The sequence below is a fragment of the Caloenas nicobarica genome, chromosome 1 (genome assembly GCF_036013445.1).
Source record: "Caloenas nicobarica isolate bCalNic1 chromosome 1, bCalNic1.hap1, whole genome shotgun sequence".
Taxonomy (NCBI): Eukaryota; Metazoa; Chordata; class Aves; order Columbiformes; family Columbidae; genus Caloenas; species Caloenas nicobarica.
In genome coordinates, this window is record NC_088245.1 from 1,631,627 (window position 1) to 1,658,971 (window position 27,345).

Below are 27,345 nucleotides of genomic sequence, written 5' to 3' on the forward strand. Positions count from 1 at the left end.
CTTCCAACTAGGAGTTAAGAGGTTTGGAGTCCCGCTGCAAATTAACATGACTCTGATGGCTGGGTTTTAGGTTTTCTGCTTGTTTGCTGCTGTCCGAGAGGTGCTTTCTCGCTTCTGCTCCGAATGGACCTGCGGTCTGAGCCAGAGCAGCCATTCCTGCAGCCAGCAAGCAGGACTCTCATCTGAATCACCCACAGCAGATGCAAAGCAGAAGGGATTCTCCAGCCACCACAGCTCCTTTTGCTCTCGGGAAACTGTTTCTGACCTGTTCTGTCCTGCCCCAGAACAAGCTGTTGCACAAGCACCTGCTTGATTCTTCTTGCAGTTTTTGTCCGCGCAGGTCTGTGTGTCACAACTCTCCCCTTTGCGGGTCCCTGCGCACCCGGGGTGAGACCCGCAGGGACGAAACACCTGGAGGACCCCTGTTTACTGCAAAGAAAAGGGTCGTTTCTCTCCCTGCAGCCATCGTTGCCTTCTCTTGGCGTACAAAGTGGTTTCCTACCAGCCTGGGTGGCTCAGGCTCTGCCCCGGTGCACAAACGTTCTGTGCCTTCAGTCACCAGGCCAGAGTCCAAGCTTGCTTTGTTGTGTTGGTTTTTTTTTAATCAACAGATGTGCAGACTTTAAAAGGGAGGAATCTGCCAGAGGCAGTAGCATACCAAAAATAAGTACTTTCAGGAGAGAGGTAGGAACCCATCCCACCTGCTGCGCAGCCCAGGCAGTGGAAGATGATGGTATCCGAAAAAAGGAGGAATGTGGACTGTAAAAACTTGCTCTTTACACAATACGTTCCATGCTTGAGTGGTGTATTTGCCGTGATTTATTGCTTACCTTGCTGAGGATGAGCCAGGTCCTACACGGGAGGAAAAAGGAGGACGGATCTGTGCCAAACGGGTCCCTTTTCCTGTAAAGCCACCAAAACACTTAATGCCGGGTGTGTGCTGGTTTGTAGCAGGGATGCTTCTATAGCTAAATTTGAAGGGTATGCTTTGAAAAGAGAAAAAAAGAAGTCTTAAGGTGTGTGTCTAGCTCTCATTTCCCCCTGAGGAAAAAAGAAGAGTGCTTACCTCCCCGTAGCCAGTGTGGGATCTAGCGGAAGGTAAAGCTCCAGCAGAGACACCAGAGCTGCAACTTTCCGTACCTGCAAGGTAAAGCTTTGAACGCCTTCCCGAGGCGTTATCCTCCTCCAAAAGCTGCGCACCTTGCTTGGTTGGGGGTTCGAGTCACCTCTCTTGGGTTATAAGAGCAGGATTTCCCCCAGCAAAGAGGCGCAGGGGCTGGGAAGGGACATGGGGGGAGAGAACCCATCGCGTTGGACCTGTTGCTTGGCCGTGAATGTGCGCTCTGTTGTAGGAGAGAGGCTCCTACTGAAGAAGTCAGGGAAATCCTGGGAAAATGGGTTTTTAGATGGAGCCAGAGACTATCTAGTTACGGATTACCTTACTGCCCGAACAATAGCTGCTCTGTATCTCCGTGTGCTAAATGCTCTGTAGTGTATGCTAATGTCCGTGTTCGCATGCGATCTATCGCGCAGCGTAAACTTGGGAAACTCATTGAGGTTCTGATTCTGTCGTAGCCTTAAAAACACATTTTGCTCCTTCCAACGAGGCCGAGCGCCTGGATTTCGTGGACTTTGTAGCCTCGTGCTCAGGGGATATGTAGAAATGCCACTTTGGCAGCCGTTTCTGCTTCTCATTCATTCCTCATCCCTCGTTACTCAGGGAATAGTGGAGAGTTTTACTGGAGGTGGCCTCAGCTTCTCCAAAGTGGATTTTACTCCTCTCATGTATGTGCAGCTGTTTCTCATCGGGCCCCTCCAGTCCAATTCAGCCGTTCAGCTCAGTATTTGCAAAATACAGTAGAAATATCTCAAAGTATCTAACACTTGCCTCCCACTTACTCTGCCTTCCGCTTACGCACGTAGTATTGTATATAGAGGCAGAAATATTGAAGTTGTTCTGCCTTATATTAGGGTGTTCCTCATATTTGGACTTTGAATTTTCTCCTCATGTGTGGACATGGAATTTTCTACTCCTATGTGAACATTGAATTTTCTCATATTTAGACACTGAATTTTCTTCTCATATGTGGATACTGAATTTTTTAATTCACCTAGCAAGCAAAATAACGTATTTCCTATGAATACATTAATGACCCTGCTTAATTCCCCCCTCCCCAACTGTAGTATTTGGCCTTTGTTCAGCCTTTTACACTTGCATTTTATTGTCAGGCTTCCTAGCAGCAGACTATTCAGGTTGCAAGTGGAGCCTGGCAGAGAGTTCATCAGGTGAGTGGATTTTTGTGGTGCTAGTTTGGAATAATGGGATTGAGCTGTCGTCGCTATTGCCACTTGTTCCTCTAGGTTCCTGACTATGTGGTGTTTCTTCGGGTTAAAGGGGTTATATCTGCCTGTCCTTTTTTTTTTTTTTTCTCCTCCTTTCATGCTTTCAAGGGGAACATATCCGATGTCACATATATATATATATATATATTTACATCCAGGCATCCTGTAATGGGGGTTTTAGCCTCCGCTTTGTGCCTGGCCACGGTTGGGGCTGTGGGGCAGAGATGCACATGCCTCCGGGTGTGCTACTATCTTACAGCCCAATCCTGTTAGCATCCGCAAGCCGAGCTCGCCCTCGTAATTGTCATTTAAGCAAAGAATTAGCGAGGAGCAGGACGGGGCTGGGCTCAGAGCCTGTATTTTAATAACACTCCTGTATTTTAATAGCACTCAAGCTATTGTGGTGATGGATGGGGTTGTGGGGATGTTGCGATTTTTGGATTTGTAAAATTTGGCTTTTTCAAGGTCTCGGACATGATGCAGAGTTAAAGCAGCATTGCAAAGGAGAGAAAAACCCACAAATACACTTTCAGCACCCATCAGCTTTAGGAAACTATAAGCTGAATGTTGTAGCAGAAACCTAAGTAAAGAAGTAAACTGTCCTGCGTGTCACACAGCATGGGAGGGTAGATATTATATTTCAGTGCTTTAAAAAAAATATGGCATATTTTAATCAAGTAAATAATTATTTGGCAGAGTTTCTACAGGAACATCTCTGAGCATCCTTGCAAATCGTTGAATATAATTCAATTCAAATGACTTTTTTTTTAAAATGGACTTTTGTCATTCAAGTAATAAAACATTTTATCAGTTTTAGATGGTACCCTGCCTTCATTTTCACAGTAGCCTTTAAGAAAACCATACAGAAAACACAGAACCTCAAAGGCTGTTTTTAAAGGTAGGATAAGAATCGGTCTTGTTACAAAATTCTTCATCTGGAAGAGCCACTGTGGATGTTAATAGCACAGCGGGCACGTCAGTATTTATGAGTAAATATGCCAGGGATCCCTCTTAGACAATTGTCTGGAAACTTTAAGGTGCTATATTGCCCACCTGTCCCATTGTCAGTTTAATATCTTGATTTCTGATAAGAGGAGGAGACTCTCATTTATTCTTAGGTGTTTCCTATCTCCGCTTTCTGAGAAGCCTGGTGCCAATAACCCCTTTCTGCTCCATCTTTTTGATTAACAGAAAACAGACCGTAAGAAAAGTGAATCCTAACTGGAGCAGACATTAGGGTTTGCTGCATTTTCTCTATTTTTAACTTTGTTTCCTATATACATGATTGACTGTGATAGACTGCTAATCTTATCAGGTGTGCCCTTCACTCCGCAGCAAAGGCAGCCGATCAAGGAGGCTTAGAAGGGTTATTCGCTAAGCTTTCAGCTGTGGAGTCCGGTAAAAAAGCTTTCTTTTCACAGGTAGACACACACACTCCTTGTGTGTTTGTCACCTCTCCCGCATGCCAAATTGGTTTGGTTTTAGGGTGGCGTGCCCTGGGGACCCAGCAATATTGTGTGAGGTCTAGGTAAGAACTGAGCTGGAACAGACACAGCTTCATCCTCCCTCAGCTGGTGTCCAGGTGCTGCTACCAAGCTCTAAATTCACCCTCAACACCCCGTGAAGGGGAGAGGGAGGGACAGGTGACCCTATGTAGGACACGAGGGCTGGAGGCGTGAAGCGAATCCATGGTCAGGAGACCAGGCTGCTGCTTTGCCTTCTTTCCCAAGCACCCTTCTCATGGGAGTTTTCAGCTACATCAAAATGAGGATGAAACAGAAGACCTGGGTTTTCAGACTAATAATTTCCAGTGTTAAAAATAATTGCAAGATTTTCCTCGTTGCAGCTGGAAGACTTCTGGTATGTCAGGAAAGGGCTGCAACGACAGAAGTGCATGGCAGTTGTGAAGTGTCATAGAATCACAGAATTGTTTTGGTTGCAAAAGGTCTTTAAGATCATCAAGTCCAACCATTAACCCAACCCTGCCAAGTCACCGCTACCCCATGTCCCTGAGAACCTCATCTCCATGTCCAACCCCTCCAGGGATGGTGACTCCAGCACTGCCCTGGGCAGCCTGTTCCAATGCCCCACAGCCCTTTGGGGAAGAAATTGTTCCCCAGATCCAACCTCAGCCTCCCCTGGCGCAACTTGAGGCCGTTTCCTCTGCTCCTGGCGCTTGTTCCTGGGGAGCAGAGCCCGACCCCCCCTGGCTCCAAGCTCCTTTCAGGCAGGTCAGAGATCAGAAGGTCTCCCCTCAGCTCCTGTTCTCCAGCTGAACCCCCAGCTCCCTCAGCTGCTCCCATCACACTTGTGCTCCAGCCCCTTCCCCAGCTCCGTTCCCTTCTCTCAACTCACTCCAGCACCTCAGTGTCATCGGAGGAGATGTTTGTCACCACTACTTGAAGCCAATGGGTCTTTGCTGTGCCAGGAAAGAGTCTTGCTCTCAGACTGGCTCACTGGGGTCTTGCTCTTTCCATGGAAATGCTGAGGCATCAGAGGAGAGAATTCCATGAGCACAGCTGTTTGTTTGTCACTTGATAGGCTGGGTTGTCTCCTCCAGCAACAGAGATTCCTGTAAATTAGGAATCCTGGCCCCAGTGTTTTTGTCTCAAAGTACTGCAGCTTAAAAAGAACTTCCAGAAAAACAACACCCAAAACTCAAAACCCCCAAAAGCTTTGGAATCATCTTCAGAGATCTTGTTAGTCATTTGACAAGGGAGAGTGGTGTCCTCTAGGCCAGCTCTCTGGAATGCAGGCTGGGCTTGTGTATTCTCTTGGATTGTATATCAAATTAATTGGGATGTGCAATCCCACCTGCCCTGCTGTGGTTGGCTGAAAGGAGCCACCACTAACTGAGAGGTGCCTTTGTGAGGATGGATTGTCTTCCTCTGCCGTAGAGGCAAAGGTAAAAGACCAAGAAATAAGGGAGATTAAGCCAGAGGTGTTTCAGATCTTGGCTAAGATGTGACCCTTCCCTCCGTGTAGAGAGGAAAAAAATAGAAATGTATCCAAGATGCTGGTGCAATGAGCTGTCCTCTCACAGCTGGAGAAGGAAAGTTGGTCTCCATCAGAGACTTGGAGATAAAGAAAAAAACAAACATCCAAACTTGGTCTTTAAAACAGCACCTTGATCCCAGATCCCAAGCATCTGGCAGTCCTTGCTGAAGTGAAATGTGTGGGAGGAAGAATGACCCATGGAAGCGCGGTGTTGCGCCCTGGCCCATGCCTTTCTGACCTGTCCCGGGTCTACCAGGCTTTGGGGGTGGCTGAGACAGCAGGTCCCGTTGCTCCGAATGAGCAGAGAAGGAAAAGCTCATTGAAACAGAACCAGAGGAGCCAAGGGTGAGAAACAAACAAGTCACTGACAATATTAAGCAGGTAGGTGACACTCAGGGACAGTCTGAGAGACTGAGATGTGATCATAGAATGGTTTGGGTTGGAAGGGACCCTCAAAGCTCCCCCAGCTCCCCCCCTGCCATGAGCAGGGACATCTGCTCCAGCTCCGGTTGCTCAGAGCCCCGTCCAGCCTGGCCTGGGATGTCTCCAGGGATGGTTCAGCCACCACCTCTCTGGCCAACCTGGGCCAGGCTCTCACCACACTCACTGTCAAAAATTTCTTCCTCATGTATGGCCTGAATCTCCCTCCTTTAGTTTAAAACCATCACCCCTTGTCCTATCATAGCAGGCCCTGAAAGAAGATGGGCTGGATGCAGGGAAGGAAATGGTGGCTCCAGGGCTGTCCTGACCACATCCCGTGCTGTTGTATCGTGTTGCGTCTTGTGTTGTCTCTCGTGCTTATCTTCTGTTCTAAGGAAAAGTCAAGACTTTGATGTAACCTGCTAGATTGCAACACTGGCTTTAGTTCTCCATCTGCAAGCTGCCGTGACTCAGCTTTGCCAGCGGAACTTCAGGTGCCTTGTTACATTTCTCTTTGTTGTGGTTTTGACTGGAATGGCTCTTGAAAAGACAGGTGATGGATGATCTTGAGGTATGCTTGCAGCCAGCAGACAGAATGAGGACAGCAGCTTTTTTGAAATTACTGTTTGGTGGAACAGTTGTTGTGTTTTGAAAGGAATAGCGTAGAGGATGCGTGGGGAAGAGCTACGACTGTCGTGTGCCTAGAAAGTTCTCAGAGCTTAAATCGCTCCATGGGCTTCTTGTGATTTGTCAGTAAGCCATTTCTGATGGTGAAAATCCTTCTGATTCTTGTCTTGTCCTGAGAGACATCTAATTTGAGTCAGTCATTGATGCTCTAGCAGTAGCTGGGGGGAGAGAAAGAGGACAGACATGCTTTCAGAAGACAGCTTGTCTTATCTTAAAGTAGGTGCCTGTGTTAAGAGATGTCTTCTGCTTCCTTTGTCACCACTGAGTGTGGTAGATTCCTGAAATGCTTGATTTCCGCAGTTGACTTTGGGTGAAATCCCATCTGTGGTGTCACGTCAACACCTCGTATCTTAAGGGACATGTTCAGTTTGCAGATGTTTCTCTACGGTCGGAGGGTTTTTCAGGGTAACGTGACTTTGAGAGCACTCGTTTTAGCTGGTGTTACATGAACTTGTTACAGAGATCGGGTTTGTTTTTCTGAAAATACATCCTCATGCCCATCACTTGTCTTTCCCGGCTCTTGAAGGCCTCTCAAAGTCACTCCCCCAAAAGGGAGGTGGTCATGATGATAACTTCTGGAAATCTTGGCAAGCCAGTTTCCCATGCAAAGCAGTGTGGATTTAACCAAAATCTGTTGTGGGAGCTGATGTGTTTGCTGAGCAGTACTCTTATGTGATAGCACTCACACACCAGGGAGTCTCCAGCACTGCCTGGGTGAGGAGCGGAATGCTCTTTACTCCAGGTTTCGGTTCAAGGACACAGTTGCTCTGCAGTTATTTAAGTACTGGTGGCTGTGCCACCTTTATTGTAGGCAACGATACCGGCCGTGTTGCCAGAACACAGATGTGACTGCAAACAGCTGCACAGAGCTGTATAGTTGCATAACTATCCTTTTTAAAACCAGTAGCAGTGAAGTGTAACAGGTCTCTCTTGTTTTGCTGTGTTGCTAAAATGAATTATACATGGCTGGGAGAATGAGGTATATCCCGTGGTTGACTACGAACCAAGTTTACCGTCAAGAAATAACCTGTAGGGCCAATGATTTGTCCACTACGTCCTAGTGCTGTCTCAGATTTGCTTATTGGTGCCATCAGTGAACCAAAGCTTCTTTACATAAAATGGAGCCTGCAAAACCTTGTTCACGTACCAGGTTGAAAGGAATTTGGCTTAAACCGGCCCCTGGCCTGAGCCAGCATCAGTCTTACCTGGGTCTAAAACACCTCCAGTGGTGGAAACTTTGCTCCAGAGCTTCACTAACCTTCTGTTTAGCTTTTTTTTCTCCTTCAAATATCTAGTGCAGCTTTCCATGCTGCACTTCCAGTTTGTATCTTATTCTATCCCACTCTTGAAAAGGCGATCAGGTTATTCCCTACTTATCTGCGGCAGTCTTGATGTATTTACAGGCTGTCCTAGATATCAAAGCACAGTGTCCTTTCATTATGCTGCCCACCAAAGGCAAATATTCCGTCGTTCAGAGGTCTCCAGTGATATATTTCCCTGCTCGATTTTTGTGCATTAAAATCTGCACGCTGGTTATTTTGAATTGCCTACGAGAATTCTTCCATCGCTGTCTTCAAAAGGCGCCTTTGGCTCGGAACGAAACGCAGCGATGAGATGGTATCTGCTGACCCGTGTGTGCTGGGGCCCTGCGGTGCATGCCTGTGCGCAGGAATTTCGGTTGGACTGCTCAGCCCTGTGCCTCCGGAGATGGGGAAAAAGAAGTCACAGGAATATCTACTGCAAAATGCTACGGTAGGATCATGCTAAGCAAAGTTTCTTCTTGTTTCCTCTTGGTGGTAGCTGAGAAGACTGAAGCAAGCAAAGTCATCTGGATGAAGTGGAGGTCAACGGCCAAGAAAGTCCAGTGGAAAAATTCATAGAATCATAGAATTTCACTCTTTTTAGCCTTTTCCATTGTCGGCGTGAGGACTTCACGGTCTTCAGAGCTCTAGCAGAGGTCTGGGAGATGCTTAAGGCTGCTCATGGTGGTCTCCTGACCCTGCAGCTCTTGCAGGTGTTCAAAGCAAATGATAAACCAGGCAACTTTCAACACTTATCCCCTTTTTGGCATCCAAGAGGACAAAGCAAGACAGATCAACTTTGGCATCAGATCTGTTTTCTCTCCTTGGTGTGTTTCTGATGCCAGTGGATCCCGAAGAGCTGCGGCTGACCATGGCTTCTGATGATTTGGAGTGGGCCGTGGAGTCCTTTTGTGAGGGAACATGCACCTCTCAGTCGAGATCCTGGTTTTTTATAAGATTATGTCTACTAGCTAAAAAACAGACAATACCCTATGCTCCGTTAGGGCTCCAAGGTGATCACTGAAGCCATTGTACATTTTCTATTTTACCCCATAAAATAAATCCCAAGAGCAAATATTTTTGTGCTGCTTGGTGACTCCAGGCCTGTGCCCCTCACTCCTCCATGCTCAGCACTCAAAGCAGCATTTCTTGTGGCTTCACAGCTTTAACAACCACAAACTCCACTCTCTTAACAGCACCCCTCTTCAATTTCTCCTTCACGAGCCTCCCCAAAGGTTTTCGAGGTTTGCACCATCTCCCTTTCCCACTCTTCTGGGGCTGGGCTGGCTCGGTACGTCAGAGCAGGGCTGAGCATCACCTGAGACTCCTGGCTCCCTGATGCAGGAACCAAAGGATAATGATTCTCCATTTGCCTCTTGCTTGCTCACAACCCTTCCTTTCCAGAGGCCATTCCCACAGGAGTTTGCTTTGGTAGGAGATCAGCTCTCTGTTGTAGCCGATGCTACCAAAGAAGAGGATTTTGCACTTATTGAAAGAAGAAGAGGCTGTTTCCTTTCTTGAGTTGATGTTCAACATGTGGACGGTGACTGCTCTTGTCTTGTCTGGTCAAGAATGAGGTTGGATCCTGTCTCTTCACCCTTCAAGGGCTTCGCTCTTGTGTTCCTGCTTGAGCACCAGGCAGAAAACATTACGTGCAAGGTCCTGCCATTCAGCTTTCCCATGGCGTAGAGGGTCATGCCAAGACATTCACTGGAGGAACCCATCTCAGCTGAGAAGAGGACATCTCTCACTGAGAGATTAGCAGCTGAGAGGTCCCTCAAGATGACTCACTGTTCAGCTTCTCCCAGCCGTTCTGCGTGTCTTTGGGCATTTAACATGAGGATTAAGCTTTCAGAATGAACATTAAATGTCCATACAGGTAGCTGAGACAACTCTGTCTTGATAGCAGCGAAGACCTTTCTACTCAGGGTGTGTTTCAAGGCTTGCAGAACCTGACTGTCCGGCTGTAAACTCACATTGCTGCCACGATGAGAGCACACCAAACATTCACAAGACATGGCAGCAAGGTTCTTCATACCATCTGCTGCCAGGTCATAGAATCATCAGATAGTTTGGGTTGGAAGGGACCTTCAAAGCCCACCCAGTGCCCCCCCTGCCATGAGCAGGGACATCTGCACCAGCTCAGGTTGCTCAGAGCCCCGTCCAGCCTGGCCTGGGATGTCTCCAGGGATGGTTCAGCCACCACCTCTCTGGCCAACCTGGGCCAGGCTCTCACCACCCTCAGTGTAAAATATTTCTTCCTCATGTCTGGCCTGAATCTCCTCTCTTTTAGTTTAAAACCAAAAATTACAACCTGATGCTTGCAGACCAGCTTCAGAAAGAGCTTCATCTAAGGTTGCCTTAGGCTGTTACAGCTTCTTCACTGATGGGACCTTTGTGGTGGTAGGATCTGCACTGGCATTCCGGCCCACCTTCCATCCATGGTTGCTTCATACCTGGAATGAGATATCCACTAAATAAGCTTTATCGGGTGCAAAACCACGCGAGATGCTGACAAATGGGTCCTCTAGCAGCGATGGGATGAATCGACAGCCAGGGTGGTGTGAACCTCACCTCATCTGTGGTCAGGAAAGAACCAGTTTGTGGAATTGGGATGTTGAAGAGTGGATCTGCTTGCCTAGTTAACTCTCTGTGTCCTTTGAGCACCTTAGCAGATGGCCTGAGCCACTTTCAACTACCAGACACCGTAGAGGAGATAAAGATGCACCTTGAGGAATGGACTCAGCCTTTGATACTGGGGAAAAAAAGGCCCGTCTTGTGTTGCTGAGTAGGATGGTGTTCCAGATCCTGAAGGACTGGGAATGTGCCCAACAGCTGGAGACTCCAGTAGTATATTTTCCTTGTGCTGCATTTGCTTGGATCTCAAGGGCGAAGAGGTGTTGAAGCAGGGCAAAAACTGGCACTATAGAATCATTTTGGTTGGAAAAGACCCTCAAGATCATCGAGTCCACCCATAACCCACCCCTGGCACTGAACCATGTCCCTGAGAACCTCATCTCCATCTGTCCAACCCCTCCAGGGATGGTGACTCCAGCACTGCCCTGGGCAGCCTGTTCCAATGCCCCACAGCCCTTTGGGGAAGAAATTGTTCCCCAGATCCAACCTCAACCTCCCCTGGCGCAACTTGAGGCCGTTTCCTCTCATCTCATGACCCACAGTCTCCTGAGCATTGACTGTCCTGGATGTCCAGGGCACTGCGGAACCTGGACACCAGTTCCCAGGGCACTGAATCATCCCGCCCACCTCACCTTCTCCCCCAAAGCCCTTGGTAGTGGTTTAATGCAATCACCAGACACTTAGGATCAAAATGGTTGATATTATGCTGCTGCTGACCTTCCATCCATGCCAGGTGAGATGTCATCGTCAGCCATCGCATGACTTTTGGCCTTTGAATCCTTTGACCCTCTGGTCACAGGTAGAGCTTAACCCTTACCCTTCTTCTATGAGCTGTAACCTCTTCTCTGCTGAAACAGCAAGAGTTTCGTTATCTCCTGCGGCCTGTCGTGGTCCCACGGTTAAAATGCAGCCGTTAATATTGTCTGACACAGCATTAGAGTCCAGCCACAGCTGTCTCGGAGTCAATCGACTCTAATCCTTTGATTCATGGTGGCCACCTCAACCCCAAACGCCTGCCACAGCTTTCCTTCTCCCTTGGCCACCCTTCTGTCCTGACCCATTCTCCTCCATGGCCATCAGGTGATGCTGGCCACGCCATAACCTCCTTCCTAGCAAAGCCAGCTGATCATCCACCAAAAAACCTCTTTCCCTGGCATGCTGCAGGTAAGTGAAAGGCAGGACTTTGGTGCTGGCTCCAGATCCCTGCCTAGATGTTGTCCTTGCGCCTGGACGGCTGGAGCTGGCTCCTCATCCCTGCCGAGGACGGGAGGTGCTGGCAGGTGGGTGAGGTTGGTGGCCAGGAATGGGTGATGCACGGGGGGATGGAGGTGCTTGGGCTTCGTGTCTTGCCCACCGCTCCTTCCAGAGGGGCTTTTTGGGTGGCTTCATGAAGGGGAAGCAACTGCACAGCCCGGCTGCATCTCCCCTCCTGCCGGGAGCCCGTGGCCACGATCTGCATCACTCGGTTTGTCACCTCTGCTGTTGTCGTTTCCCAGGCAGGAGCTGGTCTGAGCAGTGTGTGGGATCTGATGGGATCCAACATGATCCCTCTTCCCGTCCCTGTTCCTCACAGAGCACCCCAGCACAGCTCCACTTGCTTTGCAGATACGTACTTTTATCAAAGACTCAAAGTTGACGGTGATTTTTTTATTATTATTTTTTTTGTCTAATGGATTTCCTGTTTTTAATACAATTGAAAGGGTCTGAAATCCTTGCTTTAGATTAACATATGCCAGCTAGATTAGGGCTAATCAGGGCGCAGGTCTGAGCAGATGCAGCACAGGGCCAATCCCAGACCTGATTACAGTATCTCAGTGGTTTAATCGTCTCTCTCCCAAGGGCGATCATCTCCGCTTTAACGCGCAGCAGCCTCTCCAGCCCTCTCCTTTGCTTCGTTACCACCCCTGGCAGGAAGGCCCCTACGTCAGATGCTGAGGCGATTTGCTTTAATCCCATGCAGAAAGGGATCTGCGTGTCACCGTCTCTCACAGAGACTCCTCTGCCCATCCATGCGCTCCAAGATGTGGCCAGTCTTGGCCAAACCTTGGGTGACACAAACTCAACCTTTCCTAAGAAAACCTCGCTTGGGTCTTCACATCTCACCACCTTTTGATAGCACCTGTCTTTGGCAGCAGCTCTACCCTGGCTGTGTTTGAACAGGATGGAAGGATCAGGCTCTTTTGATGTTGCATGTTCATGAGGGTAGTGGGGACTCTGGTTGTTTGGTTGGCAGTGGTCAGTGACCACGGTTGGGCCTCTGCATCTCACCATCTTTTGGTAGCACCCATCTTTGGCAGCAGCTCTACCTTGGCCAATGTGTGTTTGAACAGGATGGAAGGATTGGGCTTTTAACATCATGTGCTCTGTGGTCCAGGAGGGTGGTGAGGACTGTGGTCTTCGTGTTGGCCATGGGCAGTGACCACGGTTGGGTCTTCACATCTCGCCATATTTTGATAGCACCTGTTTTGGCAGCAGCCCTACCCTGGCCAAAGCACACGTTTTAACAGAACAGAGGGATCAGGGTTTTAACATTGTGGTCCATGAGGGTGGTGGGCACTTTGGTCTTTGGGTTGGTGGTGGGCAGTGACCACAGCTGGGTCTTCACATCTCACCATCTTTTGAGAGCACCCATCTTTGGCAGCAGTTTGAACAGGATGGAGGGGTTGGGCTCTTAATGCTGTGTGCTCTGTGGTCCATGAGGGTAGTGGGCACTCTGGTCTTTGGCTTGGCCACGATCATTGACCAAGGTTGGGTAGTCACATCTCACCATCTTTTGATAGAACCCGTCTTGGGCAGCAGCCCCACTCTGGCCAACATGTGTGTTTGAACAGCATGGAGGGATTGGGCTTTTAACACACGCTCTGTGGTCCATGAGGGTGGTGGGACTCTGGTCTTTGGGTTGGTCATGGGAAGCAGATGGTCATTTGAGAGCTCCAGTAGTCTCCTTCAGGTTAGCAACCCAAAGGGCTTAGTTGGGTTGTTGGTCTGGAGCGGGGATTTTAGGTGCGTCCCAGGCTGGATCTCCAGGTCTGTGCCAGCACCTGCTTCAACTGGGACGTGCAATGTTTGCTTGAAGGTTCTGACAGGAGATTTTCTTCAAGAGGGCTGAGTGTGAGCTCTCATTTCAGTATTTTGTTGCCTAAAACTCTCATCTGTTAGAAAGCACCCTGGGAGCTTTGTACCTTCTCCTGACTCCGCACCGTTCGTAGTTGAGCTGTGTTGAACCGTCTCCCCAGGAAGGCAATTCCTTGCTTGGGCTCTGAACTGGACAAATGTGGCCGTAACCCTTCTGGCACGGGGCAACCCTTTGGCTGGCGCGTCCCGAAACTTTCCTACCCCCACAAAGTGCTGTGAGATCCCGAGAGCCGGGATGGCCAAGGGCTGCAAAGCTCCGCCGGGGTCACCCACCTGGTCAGCGTGATTAACTCCTAAGCTTTCCTGTCTGTACAGTAAGTTATCTGAGGACACCGAGCCAAGCGCTGCCGCCTCGTGTTATTAAACGAGTGTCCTTGGCGGGGCAGAGCTCTGCTTTCTGCCACAGAAACCTGAATCTAAAGAGATTGTCCTGCTTTTTTGGGAAAGCCCGGGTCAGGAACCTGCTGTCTTAAAGGGTCCGAATGCTGGTTCGGGGGCTGGCCGTCCTGTGCTGCTGGCTGGAGGGATTTGTTGACCTCTAAAAGCTGGTTGTTTTCCCCAACAAAGGTGTGGATCGTTTCAGAAATGTCACGTACGAGATAGTGGTTACAGGCACTGCAATACATAGTCTAAACCACACTTTGCCAAGCGTACAGGCAGATAACATTGGAGTGGAAAGGTGACGTTTATAGATCGTTTTGGTTGGAAAAGACCTTTCAGATCATTGAGTCCAACTGTTAACCCAATACTACCAAGTCCACCACTACCTCATGTCCCCAAAAGCCTCATCTCTGCATCTGCTCAACCCCTCCAGGGATGGTGACTCCACCACTGTCCTGGGCAGCCTGTTCCAATGCCCCACAGCCCTTCCAACCTACAGAATTTCCTATTCCCCTTCCCCTGCCCAGCTCTATTGAGCAGTACCAGTGCTCCTTGCTATTTTTTTTCCACCTCTTTTCATTATTCACATCACAATATCCTCAGGGGCCTCGTTGTTTTGTTGTCACCTTGGTCGGTGTTACCAGGACTCGCGGTGTTTTGGCACAGCGGCACTTTCCTCCGTGGCCAAAAACGCACCCGAAGCTTTGCCAGCTGCACCTTGGGGACATCTGATCCCTTTCTGTAGCTGGGCCACCCTTGGGAAAAAGATGTTTCCTGCTTTGCGGGACCCATCCGTGATTGTGGAAGGGCTGAGAAACTCGGTTTGCTTTCCTTTAACTCTGTTATGTGTCATATATATATATATATATACACACGTGTGGGTGCCTATAGCCAGTGCCTGGGCCAGTGTGGCTTGGCCAGGGCTCGCTGGTCGCCCTTTACCCATCTCGGTGCATCGGTGGGGACGGAGAATGAGCTGGAGGAGGTGAATCAGGTTTGGGAGAGGCCGGTGGCAGGTCCAGGGCTCATGGCCAGGACGAGTGGTCCATGGTCTGCACAGCCACGGGCTCCTTCTCATGTGCCACCAAAGTGGGAAGGTGTTTGAGTGGCAGATAGAGTGACAGGGGATGGAGAAGTCACAGCGGGGAGAAGCCAAATTTATCGCTTCTTCAGCCCCAGGGTTTCCAGTTCTGGGCAAATCAAGCAGAAAAATGCGTTTCGGAGTGTGTTCCTCACCTGTGGGTGACGGCTGGTGGGGTGACACATTCACAGATGTGGGGGGAACACATGGGAGCAATCGCTGCCTCCAGCAGAACACAGCCTGGCAGGGGCAGGCACCCGTGGTACCATCCCAGCGTCTGCTTTGGATTCCTCCTCCAAAAATGTTTTATTTCTTTCCTCTTTAACCTTATTCTCTCCCTGTGGCCGGACAGCCCCGTGACATGGGCTGAGCCGACCACACTGTGACCCAACCGACCCCATCCCATCCCACGTGGCACCGTGGTGGGTGAGTCCGGCACAGCGAGGCCACCAAGCCACAGATAATTACACTGGCACGGACACATCACAGGATGGTTTGGGTTGGAAGGACCTTCCCAGCTCCCCCAGTGCCCCCCTGCCATGAGCAGGGCCATCTGCACCAGCTCAGGTTGCTCAGAGCCCCGTCCAGCCTGGCCTGGGATGTCTCCAGGGATGCTTCATCCACCACCTCTCTGGCCAACCTGGACCAGGCTCTCACCACCCTCATCATGAGCATTTTCTTCCTTATATCTAGTCTGAATTTCCCCTCCTTTAGTTTAAAACCATCACCCCTTGTCCTATTGTAACAGGCCCTGCTCAAAAGTCTGTCCCCATCTTTCTTATGGGCTCCTTTAAGTCCGGAAAGGCCGCACTAAGGTCTCCCCGGAGCTTCTGTTCTCCAGCTGAGCACCCAACTCTCCCAGCCTGTCCTCCCAGCAGAGCTGTTCCAGCCTCGGGTCATTGCTGGGGCTCCTCTGGCCCCTCTCCAGCAGGTCCATGTGTGTCCTGTGCTGAGGACCCAGAGCTGGACGTGGTCGATCCCAAGAATCACCTCCCCATGTCAAACTCAGCCCCCAAACCCTTGGTGACCCCACCACAACCCGTGGCCACCCCGGCCTTGTCTACACCCCCCTCCCTCCCAACCCCACTCCTATTTATATATTTTTTTAAATCTCTCCGCAGGTCTCGTCCAGATCCCCGTCAGCATGTACCAGACGGTGGTGACCAGCCTGGCCCAAGGCAACGGCCCGGTGCAGGTGGCGATGGCACCCGTGACCACGCGGATAGCGGACAGTGCTGTCACCATGGACGGGCAGGCAGTGGAAGTGGTGACCTTGGAACAGTGACGATGCCCAGAGCCAAGGATCATGGTGATTTTTTTTCCCTCGTCTCTTACGCGAATGATTTTTTTACGCCTCTCCAGAGATGCAATCAGGTGGCATTGAGTCTCCCAGCTTTGGAAGCAAAGGTTTTGTTAACTTTTTTTTTTTTTAAAAAGGAAAAAAAAAAAAAATTCATACTAGCAGAGGATGTGTGTTAAGTGCATTTTTCTAGCGCCACTCTGCTCTCATAGGAGTGAGAAGCCAAATTGTGATGGGACTTTCATTCCGAGGAGATTTAAAACCAAAACTAAACAAAAAGCAGCCCCGTAACCCCCGTGTTCCCCCCAGCGCGGGATGGAGCAGGACGAGGCCTGGGGGGATCGAGGCGTTGGGGGGGCACGGATGCCCTCGGCCGAAAACCGCTCCAGCAGCATCGCCGGCACCTTCCCGGGCACGGCCGTCCGCACTTGGCAAATTAGGTTTCGAAGATTTTAAACGTGGACTTTTATATTAAAAAAAAAAAACTTAAAAAAAATTTAAAAATCCACCGCAAAAACGACCGGGGGAAAAAAAAAAAAAAAGTTAAAGGCTCCTCTCCTGGGAAAAAGAAATAAAAATGCATGTGTGACTGCAGGGGGGTGACGGCGTCTGGAAGGGACGACGCTCCCCCCGCCCGGCGCGCGGGGCCACCTGCCCGCGGTGACGTCCCCGAGGGTCCGGCTGCCCGCCCGGCTCCCCGTGTGCACACTGGAGACCTGCTCTTCTCTGCTCCCGAAACGTACCTGCCATTTTACACCTTTTTTGTTTTGTTTTTTTTTCTTTATTATTATTGTTATTGTTATTATTATTATTATTTCCCATTTTTGTGGATCTAGACCGGAGTGGCAACGCTTCTCGAGGGGCTCTGGCTGTGTCCCCCCCCTCACCTCCCCTTGCCAAAGAGCCCATCCCCACCCCCCAGGACCCCCCATCCTCCCCAAAAAGTCCCGTTTTTGCAAGAAAAGCTTTGCTTGAAGGTAACGGGGCGGGGGGGGGGATGGGAGCGCAGACCCTTCCCTTTGGGGGACCTCTCTGCACCCCCCGACCCTCCAAACCCCCCAGTCCTGCATCCCCCAGCACAACTCCGGGGACTTGTCATCCCCATCACCCAAAAACCTTTCCAGGAGGGTTAAAAAAATGCCTGGGGGAGGGGTGTGCAAATTTTACTTGACTTTCCCGTGGGCCAAACCTCCCAGCAGCCGCAGCCCCGCCGCGCGTGCAGTTGTGCATGGTATTTAATTTTTAATTTTCGGGTTTTTTTGGTTTTTTTTTTTAATTATTATTTCCAAGTGGCCATTAACAAAGTTCTCCACGTCTTGCTCCGCTTTCGAGGAAGTTTTCAGATTCTTGTATTTACTTGTTTTATATGGGAAAAAGGAAAAAAAAAAAAATCAGATGTTCTTTGTATACATTTCTTCTGTACTTTAACGAGGGGAGGGAGATCTTTCCATAGAAAACAGTCCTGGTTCTCCGATTTCTTCTTATTATTTCCTTTTTTTAATTATTATTTTTTTATTGTCGTCGTGAAGATGTCGGTGGCTTTTCAAGTCAGTGGTTTTTTTGTTTGGCGATGAAATGACGTTCTTTTAGTCCCGGAGGTTCCCACCCCAGCCCTCCCACCTCCCCCCAAAAAAAGACAAAAACCAGGCAAGTAGCAGAGCATGGACCCCCCCTTGTTTTCCCAGTGTCTATTATTGCCTCATTCAATAAATTGTTACAAATGTGTCTACCCCTGCATCTGCCTCTCCTGTTTTTGGGGTGTTTTGGGGGGTTTTGGTGTATCCTGCCATCCCACCCTACCCTGGGCGTGTTTTGGGCTTGGGTCCCGTGCCCCGCCCCCCCCGCCAGCTCCGGGATGATTTGGGGACTTAATTAATATTTTTTTGCAATTTATCTCATTCCTTTTTGCTCTTCCAGCAGCAACCTGGGGGTTGAGTGGAAATCACGGGGGTGCTTGAGCATCCCCCCGAGCTCCCACCCAGGGGCTTTTGGGTTGAATTCTTCCATTTTCAGCTGTAGCATCCACAGCCCAGCCCAGCACCATTGTCACAGGGTCCCGACAAACCGGGGAGATTTTTTGGGGGTGCAGAAAGCCCCAAGAAGGAGCAGAGAAGCACAGCGATGGGTTCCAGAAGCTTTATTGGAACGCCGGAGCGGGATGCTTGCAGGTGAATCCTTCGGGTTTTCTTGTTGCCTGGGGTAAGAAAAAAGAGCGGAGGACGGCTGGGAGGACGGACAGACGGACAGAAGGAAGGAAAGGAGGAATGTGGGAGGATGCTCATGGGTATCCTTGGCCAAACCAGGAGCTGGGAGCTGATTCCCAACATGGCTCAGTGTCCTCGGACGTGAAAGATGCTGCTGGGAGGGTGACCCGGGGGCGTCTGGGGACCCCGGGATGTCCCCCGGCCGGGCTCGGGTGCCCCAAAGGGACCCTGGATCCAGCAGCACGGCTGCAGGCGGGGGCGGCTCAGCCTGGCAGACGCTGCCGTGAAGCTTTAATCTTCGTTAATCGGTCTTTAATAAGCAGGTCGGGGCCTCCCGCTGCAGCGGCACCGGCGACATTCGCTTTGTGTTTCCAAGCTGGGGAGAGGTGGGGGGGGGTGGGATCCTGCTGCCCTCCCAGCCTGGGCACTGGGGGGCTCCCCCAGCCATTGCAGGGGGGGGGTCCAGAATTTGGGCTCCTGTGCGTGGCCCAGCTGGGTTTGCTGCCTCTATCCCCCCCATCCCAGTGCTGTTCTGGCCAGGACGGGTCTGAAATTGCAGGATTTGACCCTAAATTGCAGGATCTGGCTCCAAATTGCAGATTTTGTCCTCAAATTGCAGGATTTGACCCCAAAAGCGCTGCTGGATGGTCAGGAAGAGCCTGGCTGCTGCAGCTGGGAAAGGGTAGGAATGGGGGGCGGGGGTCCGCAGGGCGACCCCAACAGGGTGGGGGGTCATGGGGGTGGAGCCTCTTGGGAGGGGGTGGAGCTTCTTGTGTGGGCGTGGCCTGTTGGGGTGGGGCTTGGAAAGGCTGAGCCTATTGGGGGGTTAAACCCAGCACTTGGAGGAGGGATGGATGGACAGACAGACAGCCTGGGAGATGGATCAATGGCTGGTTGGACAGAGAGATGGACGGACTGGTGGATGCATGGATGGACTGGTGGATGGATGGGTGGGTGGTCTGATAGATGGAGCAATGGCTGGCAGCTTGGACAGACGGATGGACAGAGGGTTGGGTCTATGTCTGGGTAGATGGGTAGGCAGACGGGTAGATGGATGTTTCAACAGCTGGACAGACAGAGGGACGGATGGTCATACAGACAACGGCGGGGTGGCTGGACGGAGGTTTGCCCGCTGGATGGCCAGACAGATGGATGAATGGACAGACACATGGACAGCCTGTGCCCCCCCAGCGCGGGAGGGCGATGGGCACCTCTGTCTGTCCGTCCCTCCCCGCCCCCCAGCGCAGGGAGGATGATTTGGCCGTGCAGCCTAATCCAGCGTGATCCAATCTCCGCGGGCTTATGCCGAAAAACCTGTAATCACCCAGCGCTGCCCTACATATCCCACCAGCCACAGCCCCCCCAGCCCTGGGGGGGCACATCCCTGCTCCCCAGGGGTGACGGGGGGGGTGGAGGGGGCGCGCAAAGCCCCCCACCCCCCTTATTCCCCCAAATATATCAGCCCAGAGCTGCACCTTTGCATGTTCACCCCTGTCCCCCCCGCAAAGCTGTCCCCATCCCTCCTGCTCCCAGGGACACGCGGCAGCTGTCACCACAAGCTGCCTCACCGGTGCCTCAGTTTCCCCCTCTCGCCGCAGACGAGGGGCTGGGTTGGGTGCAGATCCAGGGCCAGGGGCTGGATCCAGGGCTGGGGTAGGAACTGGCCACCTCATCCCCCCCCAGCCGCCCTGCCCACGTCGTGGGGCCGGATCAGCCCTTGGCGTCACGCAGGGACACGCTCCAATGACCCGTATGTGGCAGGTCCCTGTCCCCCCCGCTCCCCAGAGACACCCTGACGTGCCAGACCCCCTCCTTTTGCCGGGTGGGTGCTCAGCATCATCATCCCCATGTACAGACACCCACCGCATCCCCCCCCAAACCCACGCTGGACCCCATGAGCACCCCCAGACTCTGGGTGGGTGGGGGATGATGCTCGGGGTGCCCGGCTGCACCCATGGGTGCCAGGGGGGCCCCGAATCCGCAGCGGTTCCCCGGAGCTGTAGTTGGCAAGTCTAGAACCACCGGATCCTGCTACCGCACCAGTGTGAGTTCTACCATTGCCAAAGGCAGCCCCGGGACCGGGACCAGCTCAGCCGCCGGGCCCTGGCACGGGGACAAGGTGGGGACACGTGGCCGCGGCGCGACGCCCGGAAAGCTGCAAAAAAATAGGAAGAAAAAAATTTAAAATTCACCCATTCCGGCAGAAAACTCCACGCGCAGCCCCTGAGGACTCCTGTGATGACGTGTGGCTCAACCCTGGGGAGATGCCACCACCGCGGTCCAGGAGGGGACAAGAAGTGGGTCTCATCCTCCCCACGATGGCCACCGTGGTGACACGGCCTGGCCGAGATGCCTCCACGGGCCGGGACAGCACGTTGGGACGGACACCCACCCAACGGCACCCGTGGATGGGGTCTGACGGCCACCCCTCCGTCACCCCAGCGATCTCGGGGTGCTTTCCCCCTTCCCATCCCCAGCAGCATCCTCCCGCTGAAAGCACCGACGCTCAACCCGTGCCCCCCCACCCCGGCGCTGCTCTCTCCGCCTTCTCCCATATTGGCACTACACATAATTGCTCAAAAGCTACAAATCAAAGCAAAAATGTGCTAGTGCCAAAACGGGCCAGGCGGCGTCGGCGACGGCCCCGCCGGGGCTCGCGGGTCTTTCTCTGCTCTGTTTATGGCCCTATGGTAATTCACTGACCGCGGGGTTGCACAGTGAATTCTACCAGTGCCATACACAGAACAGGAGTAGCGAGCTCGCACCTTTCTTTTTTTTTTTTTTTTTCATAGTTTTCCCCCAAAATCCTCCGTAAGTGAGAGCTGAACGCACCCGGCCCAGTCTACATCGGAACAGCAATGGAAAAATACGAGAATAAATTATTATCCATCAGCAAAATGCTTCGGAAAACGCCAAATGAAGAGAGGTGCTCACCCCCGATGCTGCTGCCCCGGGGAAAATCCGGTCCCCGGCTCGGCTGGTGGAGTGCCGGCGATTTTTGGGGATGCGTCGCGGTGAGCCGGGGCCGCGGTGACGCCGGGACCCACGTTGGAAGCCATTTCCAGCCGCCGCCTTTGCGGGGCTACGGGGGTGTCTCGGCCCATCTGCAAACCCCCAACGGCTGCAAACCCCCAAAATAGTCACGAATCCCCCAATGGGTGGAAACGCCCCCCCCCTAAAATGTTACAAACCCCCTGAAAGGTTGTAAACCCCCTGGATTGTCACAGACCGCCCCCCCCTCAAAAAAAGGTTGCAACCTCCCCTGCGTGCTTGCAAAGCATCCAGACGGCTGCAAACTCCTCAGAATGGTGCAAACCTCCCCAAAGTTTGCAAACCCCCTGGATGGCAACCAACCCTCCGAGTGGCTGCAAGCCCCCCAAAAAGGTTGCAAACCCCCAAACTAGTTGTAGCCTCTCCCCGCCACCCCACCCCAAATGCTCGCGGCCCTTCCAAAAGGTCGCAACCTCAGTGGATCGACCTCAGCACGAAGTTGCAAAACCCCTGCTTGGTTGCAAACCCCCTAAATGGCTGCAAGCCACCCCAAAACATTGCAAACCACCCCCCGCCCCGAAGACTGCATGGATGTCTACAGCCCCCCCCACCATGGATGGCTACAAATCTCCCAAAAGGTTGCAAACCCCCTCCTTAATATTTTGTTGCAAATGCTCTTGATGGACACAGACCTTCCAAATGGTTGCAAACCCTCTAAAAACGGCTGCAACCCCCCCAAAAAGCACATTGCAAACCCCCCCCCAAAATGTTGCAGACTCTCCAAGTGTTTGCGACCCCCCCCCCGGAAGGTCGCAGACCCTCTAGAAGGTTGCAGACCCCCCCAGAAGGTTGCAGACCCCCCCCAAAATGACTCTTGCAACCCCCCCAGATGGTTGCAAAGCCCCCCCAGCGCTGCGAACCCCCCGGGTGCCGCGACACCGTCCCCAGCGGCCACGGTGGCAGCGGAGGAGGAGGAGGAGGAGGAGGAAGGCACAAAGTGTCCTTTGTGTCGGCCAAGCCGAGGCCCCAACGAGCCGAGCGGCGCCGGGATGAGCTCGGGGTGCCCCCAAATCCGGTGGCAGGAGTCGACCCCCGCGCAGGGACTCAGCCACCGACCCCTCGCGTCCCGTCCGGCCTCAAATTTGGGGCTGAAGGCGCGCGGCGGCGCTCGCTCGGCTTGGCCATCCCCGTCAGCTGGGCAGCGTGGCGCGTGGAGGGATTAACGCCGGTGGGGACAGATGTGTCCCCCCCATCTGCACCCACCTTTTGGGCTCCGTCAGCGAAGCCATCGCACCCCGAAAGCCTGGAGGAGCCCCCCCAAAGCCCCAAAGGAAGGGAAGTCCCCCAAGGCCGCGGCACCGTCCTCACCTGGGGGACACCGCCCTGGCGCCGCGGTGGCTTGGGGACACGGGTCCCTGGGGCCCGCGGGCGAGGCCGAACCCGAGGCCGAACCCGTCGCCATCCTTGGCGTGACTTTGAAAGTGACGGCTTCGCCTAATCCCTGCCGTCGGCCGCCCCGGCACCGCGCCAGGCAGGATCGGGCCCCGCGGCGGCGGCTGCCACATCCCACCCGGTTTGAGGATGGGGCGGCAGCTTCGGGGGGTGTCCCCTCTTGTCCCCGTCCCCCCGGCTCTGGGCAAGGCCACTGCGGCAGCCCAGGCCGCGGGGCTGAGCCTGCCCCTCTGCAGAGCCGCCGCACCCCGGCTCGTGACGTTGGGAGCTGCCGCATTGCGGATGCTGCTCCCCCCGGGGCCCCCCCGGCCCCGCTCCCCGCAGCCCCTCCAACGGCTCTGCCGCAAGGCCCGAGACCTTCGGCGTGGGGACGTTGGGGTCCCCGAGCACCATTGAGGGAGCCAGTGGGGCAAAAATCCCGTCCCCAACGCCAAAAGGCCACTGGTGTCAGCCGGGGATGCTGGTGGCACCAAGATGGTGCTCGGCCTCTGCCTCGCCAAGGGATGGGCACCGCGGTGGCTCGGGGCCACCGCCAATGTCACCCCTGTTGTGGGGTGCTGGGGGGGATGGCGGCCGGCCGTGTTTGACACCCCAAATCTTGGGAACGCAGGTTCCCCCTCCTTGGGTACCACCAGTGGGTGGCTGGGGAGAGCCCGGGTGGGGATGGGGATGGGGATGGGATGGGACGGGGACCTGGGGATGGGATTGGATTGGGAACTGAGGTGGAGACGGGGATGGGGACAAGGAAGGGGACAGGGACAGAGGGATGGGGACAGAGGTGGGAATGAGGGTGGGGACGGCGATGGAGGCGGAATAGGGATGGGAATGGAGATGGGGACAGAGACAGGACAAAGATGGGGACAGGGATGGAGAGAGGCATGGGGAGAGACAGGGACAAGGGTGGGGACGAGGATAAAGATGGGGACGGAGACAGGAACAGGGATGGGGACAGGGATGGAGACGGGGACGGGAACGTGGTCAGGGACAGAGACGGGAACAAGGACAGGGCTTCAGATGGGGACAGGGACGGAGACGGGGACGGGGACAGGGATGGAGTAGCCGGGAGCCCCGTTTTGGGGCTAAACCGGGCAGATTTGTGCCGTGGTGCTGGAGACACCCGCCACGGCTGTCCCAGCACCTGGGGGACCCCCCTCACCCCAGAGCATCCCCCGGCCTGGGGCGGGACCCCACCCTGCCCCCCCGGCGGAGGCTTCAGGGTCCCCAGGCTGGGCTGGGGCCACGCCTGAGCCCCCCCAGGGTCCCTCCGCAGCCCCGCGGTGCTGGCGGGGGGGACAGGGGGGTGTTTACCCGGGGGTGGAGGGTATGGACACCCCCCCAAAAAGCAGCACCCCTCCCAGGCTGGGGGGGTCCCCTCGGCCGGGCTTTCGTTAGGAGCGCTATTTGCTGACACCGGAGCTGCCATCGGGGCTGCAAAGTGGTGACAGAACGCACCGGGCGGGTTGGGGGGGCACCCCCGAACCCCGAAATAACACCCCCGAGGCCGAGGGGCGGCCGCGGCTGCAGGCGATGGGGCCAGACCCCCATTTCGTTGTCACCCGCTTTGCCCCTATGGGATGCGAATGATGCGACCGCCCCCTCCCAACTCCCACCGACGGCAAAGGTTCGGGGGGACCCCGCGGGCAGGGAGGGGGGCGCTTGGAGAGAGGAGAAGTTGGGGGGGGTTCGGTCCGAATCGGGGGGGACCCCACGTCGAGGAAAAGCGGGGAGAGGGTGGCACACGCCGCCCCGGGGCCCGATCCTGCGTGGGGGGGCCAGAGGGAAGCGGGGGGTGTCCCTGAGCCCCGGGGGGGTCCCCAGCCAGACCCGCCCCCCCCACCCCGGGGCCGAGGCGGCCGCACTTACCTCTGCTCCCCGCGCTGCCTCCGCCAAAGCGGGACCCGACGGGAGGGAGCGGGGGGGTCACCCCGGGGATGGGCGGACACGGGACCCCCACTGTCCCCCCCGTGCTCCCCGGGGGGGTCCCCACCGCCGCCCCGGCGCTCGCCCGAGTGGCCGGGGAGCGGCGGCGGCAGCGGCCTTAGCCCGGCCGGGGGGGACCCCCCTGCGGCTCCCAATTGGCCCAGGTGCCCCGGAAGGTGGAGCCGGGCATGTGGCGGGGGGGGTGGAACGGGGAGGGGGGGTGGGGCCGGGCTCACCTTGGGCCACCCCCCCCACACCCCCGTACCCCACCCCCGGGGCGGTAGCTCCCCCCGTTACCCCTTCACCCACCTCGGGGCGCTGCTGCTGGGACCCCCCCCCGAGTGCTCCCGCAGCGCGGGGGGGGCTCCTAAGCCAAGCAGAAAGGACCCCCCCGCCCCTCTCCTTTCCTTAATGGGGCGGGAGGCGCGGCCGCCCATCACCGCGGCCTCGGGGCGGGCGGCTCCATCCCGGGGGCGGCGGCCGGGTAGGGACCGGGGAAGGGCCGAGCCCTAAACCGGCGGTTCCTTCCCCTTGGGGGGGGATTTTTATAAGCGGGTCCGAGCCGACCCGCCCCGGCGCTGCCGTCGGGGCCGCTCACCGGCTGTCGGACACCGGACACCGGCGGCGGCGGCGGCCGCGCACCTGAGCCGCCCGAGCGCGGCCGATCCGGTTTCCCGCTCCCTAAACTAACCCCCCCCCGCCCCCCGCCGCGAGGGGGGAGACGGAAAACGATCCCGACCTCTCCCCCCGTAGCTTTTCACTCCCCCCGGAGCGCAACCCGAGAGGAGCCGCCGCGCCCGCAGCTGCCGCCGCCCGCCCCGAGGGGACGGGGATGGGCCGCGGGGGGGGCGCGGCCCCGCACGGCTGGTGTGATGGCCACGGGGGGGCCGTGGCTCCCCGGCTGTCCCCGGGCTGATGGAGGCGTCCCCCCCCCGCTTTGCCCCAGCCCCGGAGCCACGGGGATGGCCCGCACCGGTGCACCCCCCCAAAAAAAATATTACATCCCCTCTCCCCTAAAATTACATCCCCCTCTCCCAAGTCATCCCCCTCCAATTAAATTTCCCTCCCCCCCAAAAAAAAATTACATCCCCTCTCCCCTAAAATTGCATCCCCACCTCCCAAATAATCTCTGTCCAATTAAATTCTCCCCCCCAAAAGAAATTACATCCCCCCTCCCCTAAAATTGCATCCCCCCCTCCCAAATCATCCCCCTCCAATTAAATTTCCCCTCCCCCCGCAAAAAACCCAAACCACCCCACACCCAACGCAGACCCACACAGATGCAAACAATATATATATCAATATATATATATATATATGGGGGGTGTCACTGCAGCCCCCCCTTTGCTCCCCCCTCCCCGGAAGGTGCGTGTGCAGCACTGGGCTCCAGTGCGGCAAACCAGCCCGACCAGTTTGGGGCCAGGCTGCCCGCTGGGACCGGGATCGGGTTGCCACGGGCCGCGGGATGGAGGGTGGGAGAAGCTGGTCCGTGCCTCCTGGGGTTTTTTTTTTTTGGGGAAGATGCGTTTGGGGCTGTGAAGCACGGGGGGAGTGGGTCGGTGGGGGACAGCACCCCCAAAAGAGGAGGAGGAGAGGGCTGGGATGGGGTGAGGGTGCTGGATCTTGGGGGACCATCAGGATGGGGCCGAGCTCCATCTTGATGTCTGTTGCACCCCAAGGGCGTGCTGGAGAAAGGGGGAACCCTGGGTGGTCCCCCAGGATGGGTCCAAACCCTGGGGTGGTCCCTGAGCTGGGACACACTGTGGGTGGTCTCCAAGAGCACAGGATGGTCCTCAAGCAAGGATGCACCTCAGATAGTCCTCAAGACTTGAGATGGTCCCCGAGAGCCCAAGGTGGTCCCCAAGATGCCAGGATGGTTGCCAAGGCACCCCAGATGGTCTGCATGCCACGGGATGGTCCTCAGAATCTGGGACTGTCTCCAAGAGCCTGGGGTGGTCCCTGACACCCTGGGATGGTCCCCAAGTAAGGAGGCACCCCGGATGGTCCCTAGACCCTAGGACGGTCTCCAAGACCCCTGAATGGTCCCCAAACAGATGGTCCACAAGAACCTGGGATAGTCCCCATGACCTGGGGTGGTCCCCAAGATTCCAGGATTGTTCCCAAGCAGGGAAGCATCTTGGATGGTCTCCAGGTGCAAGGATGGTCCCCAAGAGTCCAGGATGACCCTGGAGACTCTGGAATGGTTCCTGAGATTCTGATACGGTTCCCAAGCAGGGAAGCGTCCCAGATGGTCCCCGGAAACCAGGATGATCCCTCAGCCTCCAGGATGGTCACCGAACAGGGAGGAACCTTGGATGGTCCCTAATGGCCAGGGATGGACCATGAGACCCCAGGGTGGTCCCCATGATCCCAGGACTGTTCCCAACCAGGGGGCGCCATGAACAATCCCCAAGGCCCTGGCATGGTCCTCAAGCAAGGAGGCACCTGGAATCATCCTCATACCCAGGGATGGTCCCTGAGACCCCAGGATGGTCC

The 27,345-nt window shown here is 54.6% G+C and overlaps 1 protein-coding gene across 3 annotated transcripts in view; it reads left to right on the forward strand.

The window, feature by feature from the left end:
- The window catches only part of NRF1 (nuclear respiratory factor 1), a 73,619-nt gene extending 55,644 nt beyond the window's left edge, over window positions 1-17,975 (forward strand). For 2 of the 3 annotated variants that reach the window (XM_065633009.1, XM_065633017.1), the window contains one exon: window positions 16,104-17,975. In XM_065633009.1, coding sequence (XP_065489081.1) covers window positions 16,104-16,267 — 164 coding nt within the window. In that variant the 3' untranslated portion in view covers window positions 16,268-17,975. Of the gene's footprint in view, window positions 1-2,229; window positions 2,287-16,103 lie in introns of all 3 variants that reach the window. The other variant, XM_065633028.1, reaches the window with a different exon arrangement.
- Window positions 17,976-27,345: the final 9,370 nt, after the last annotated feature.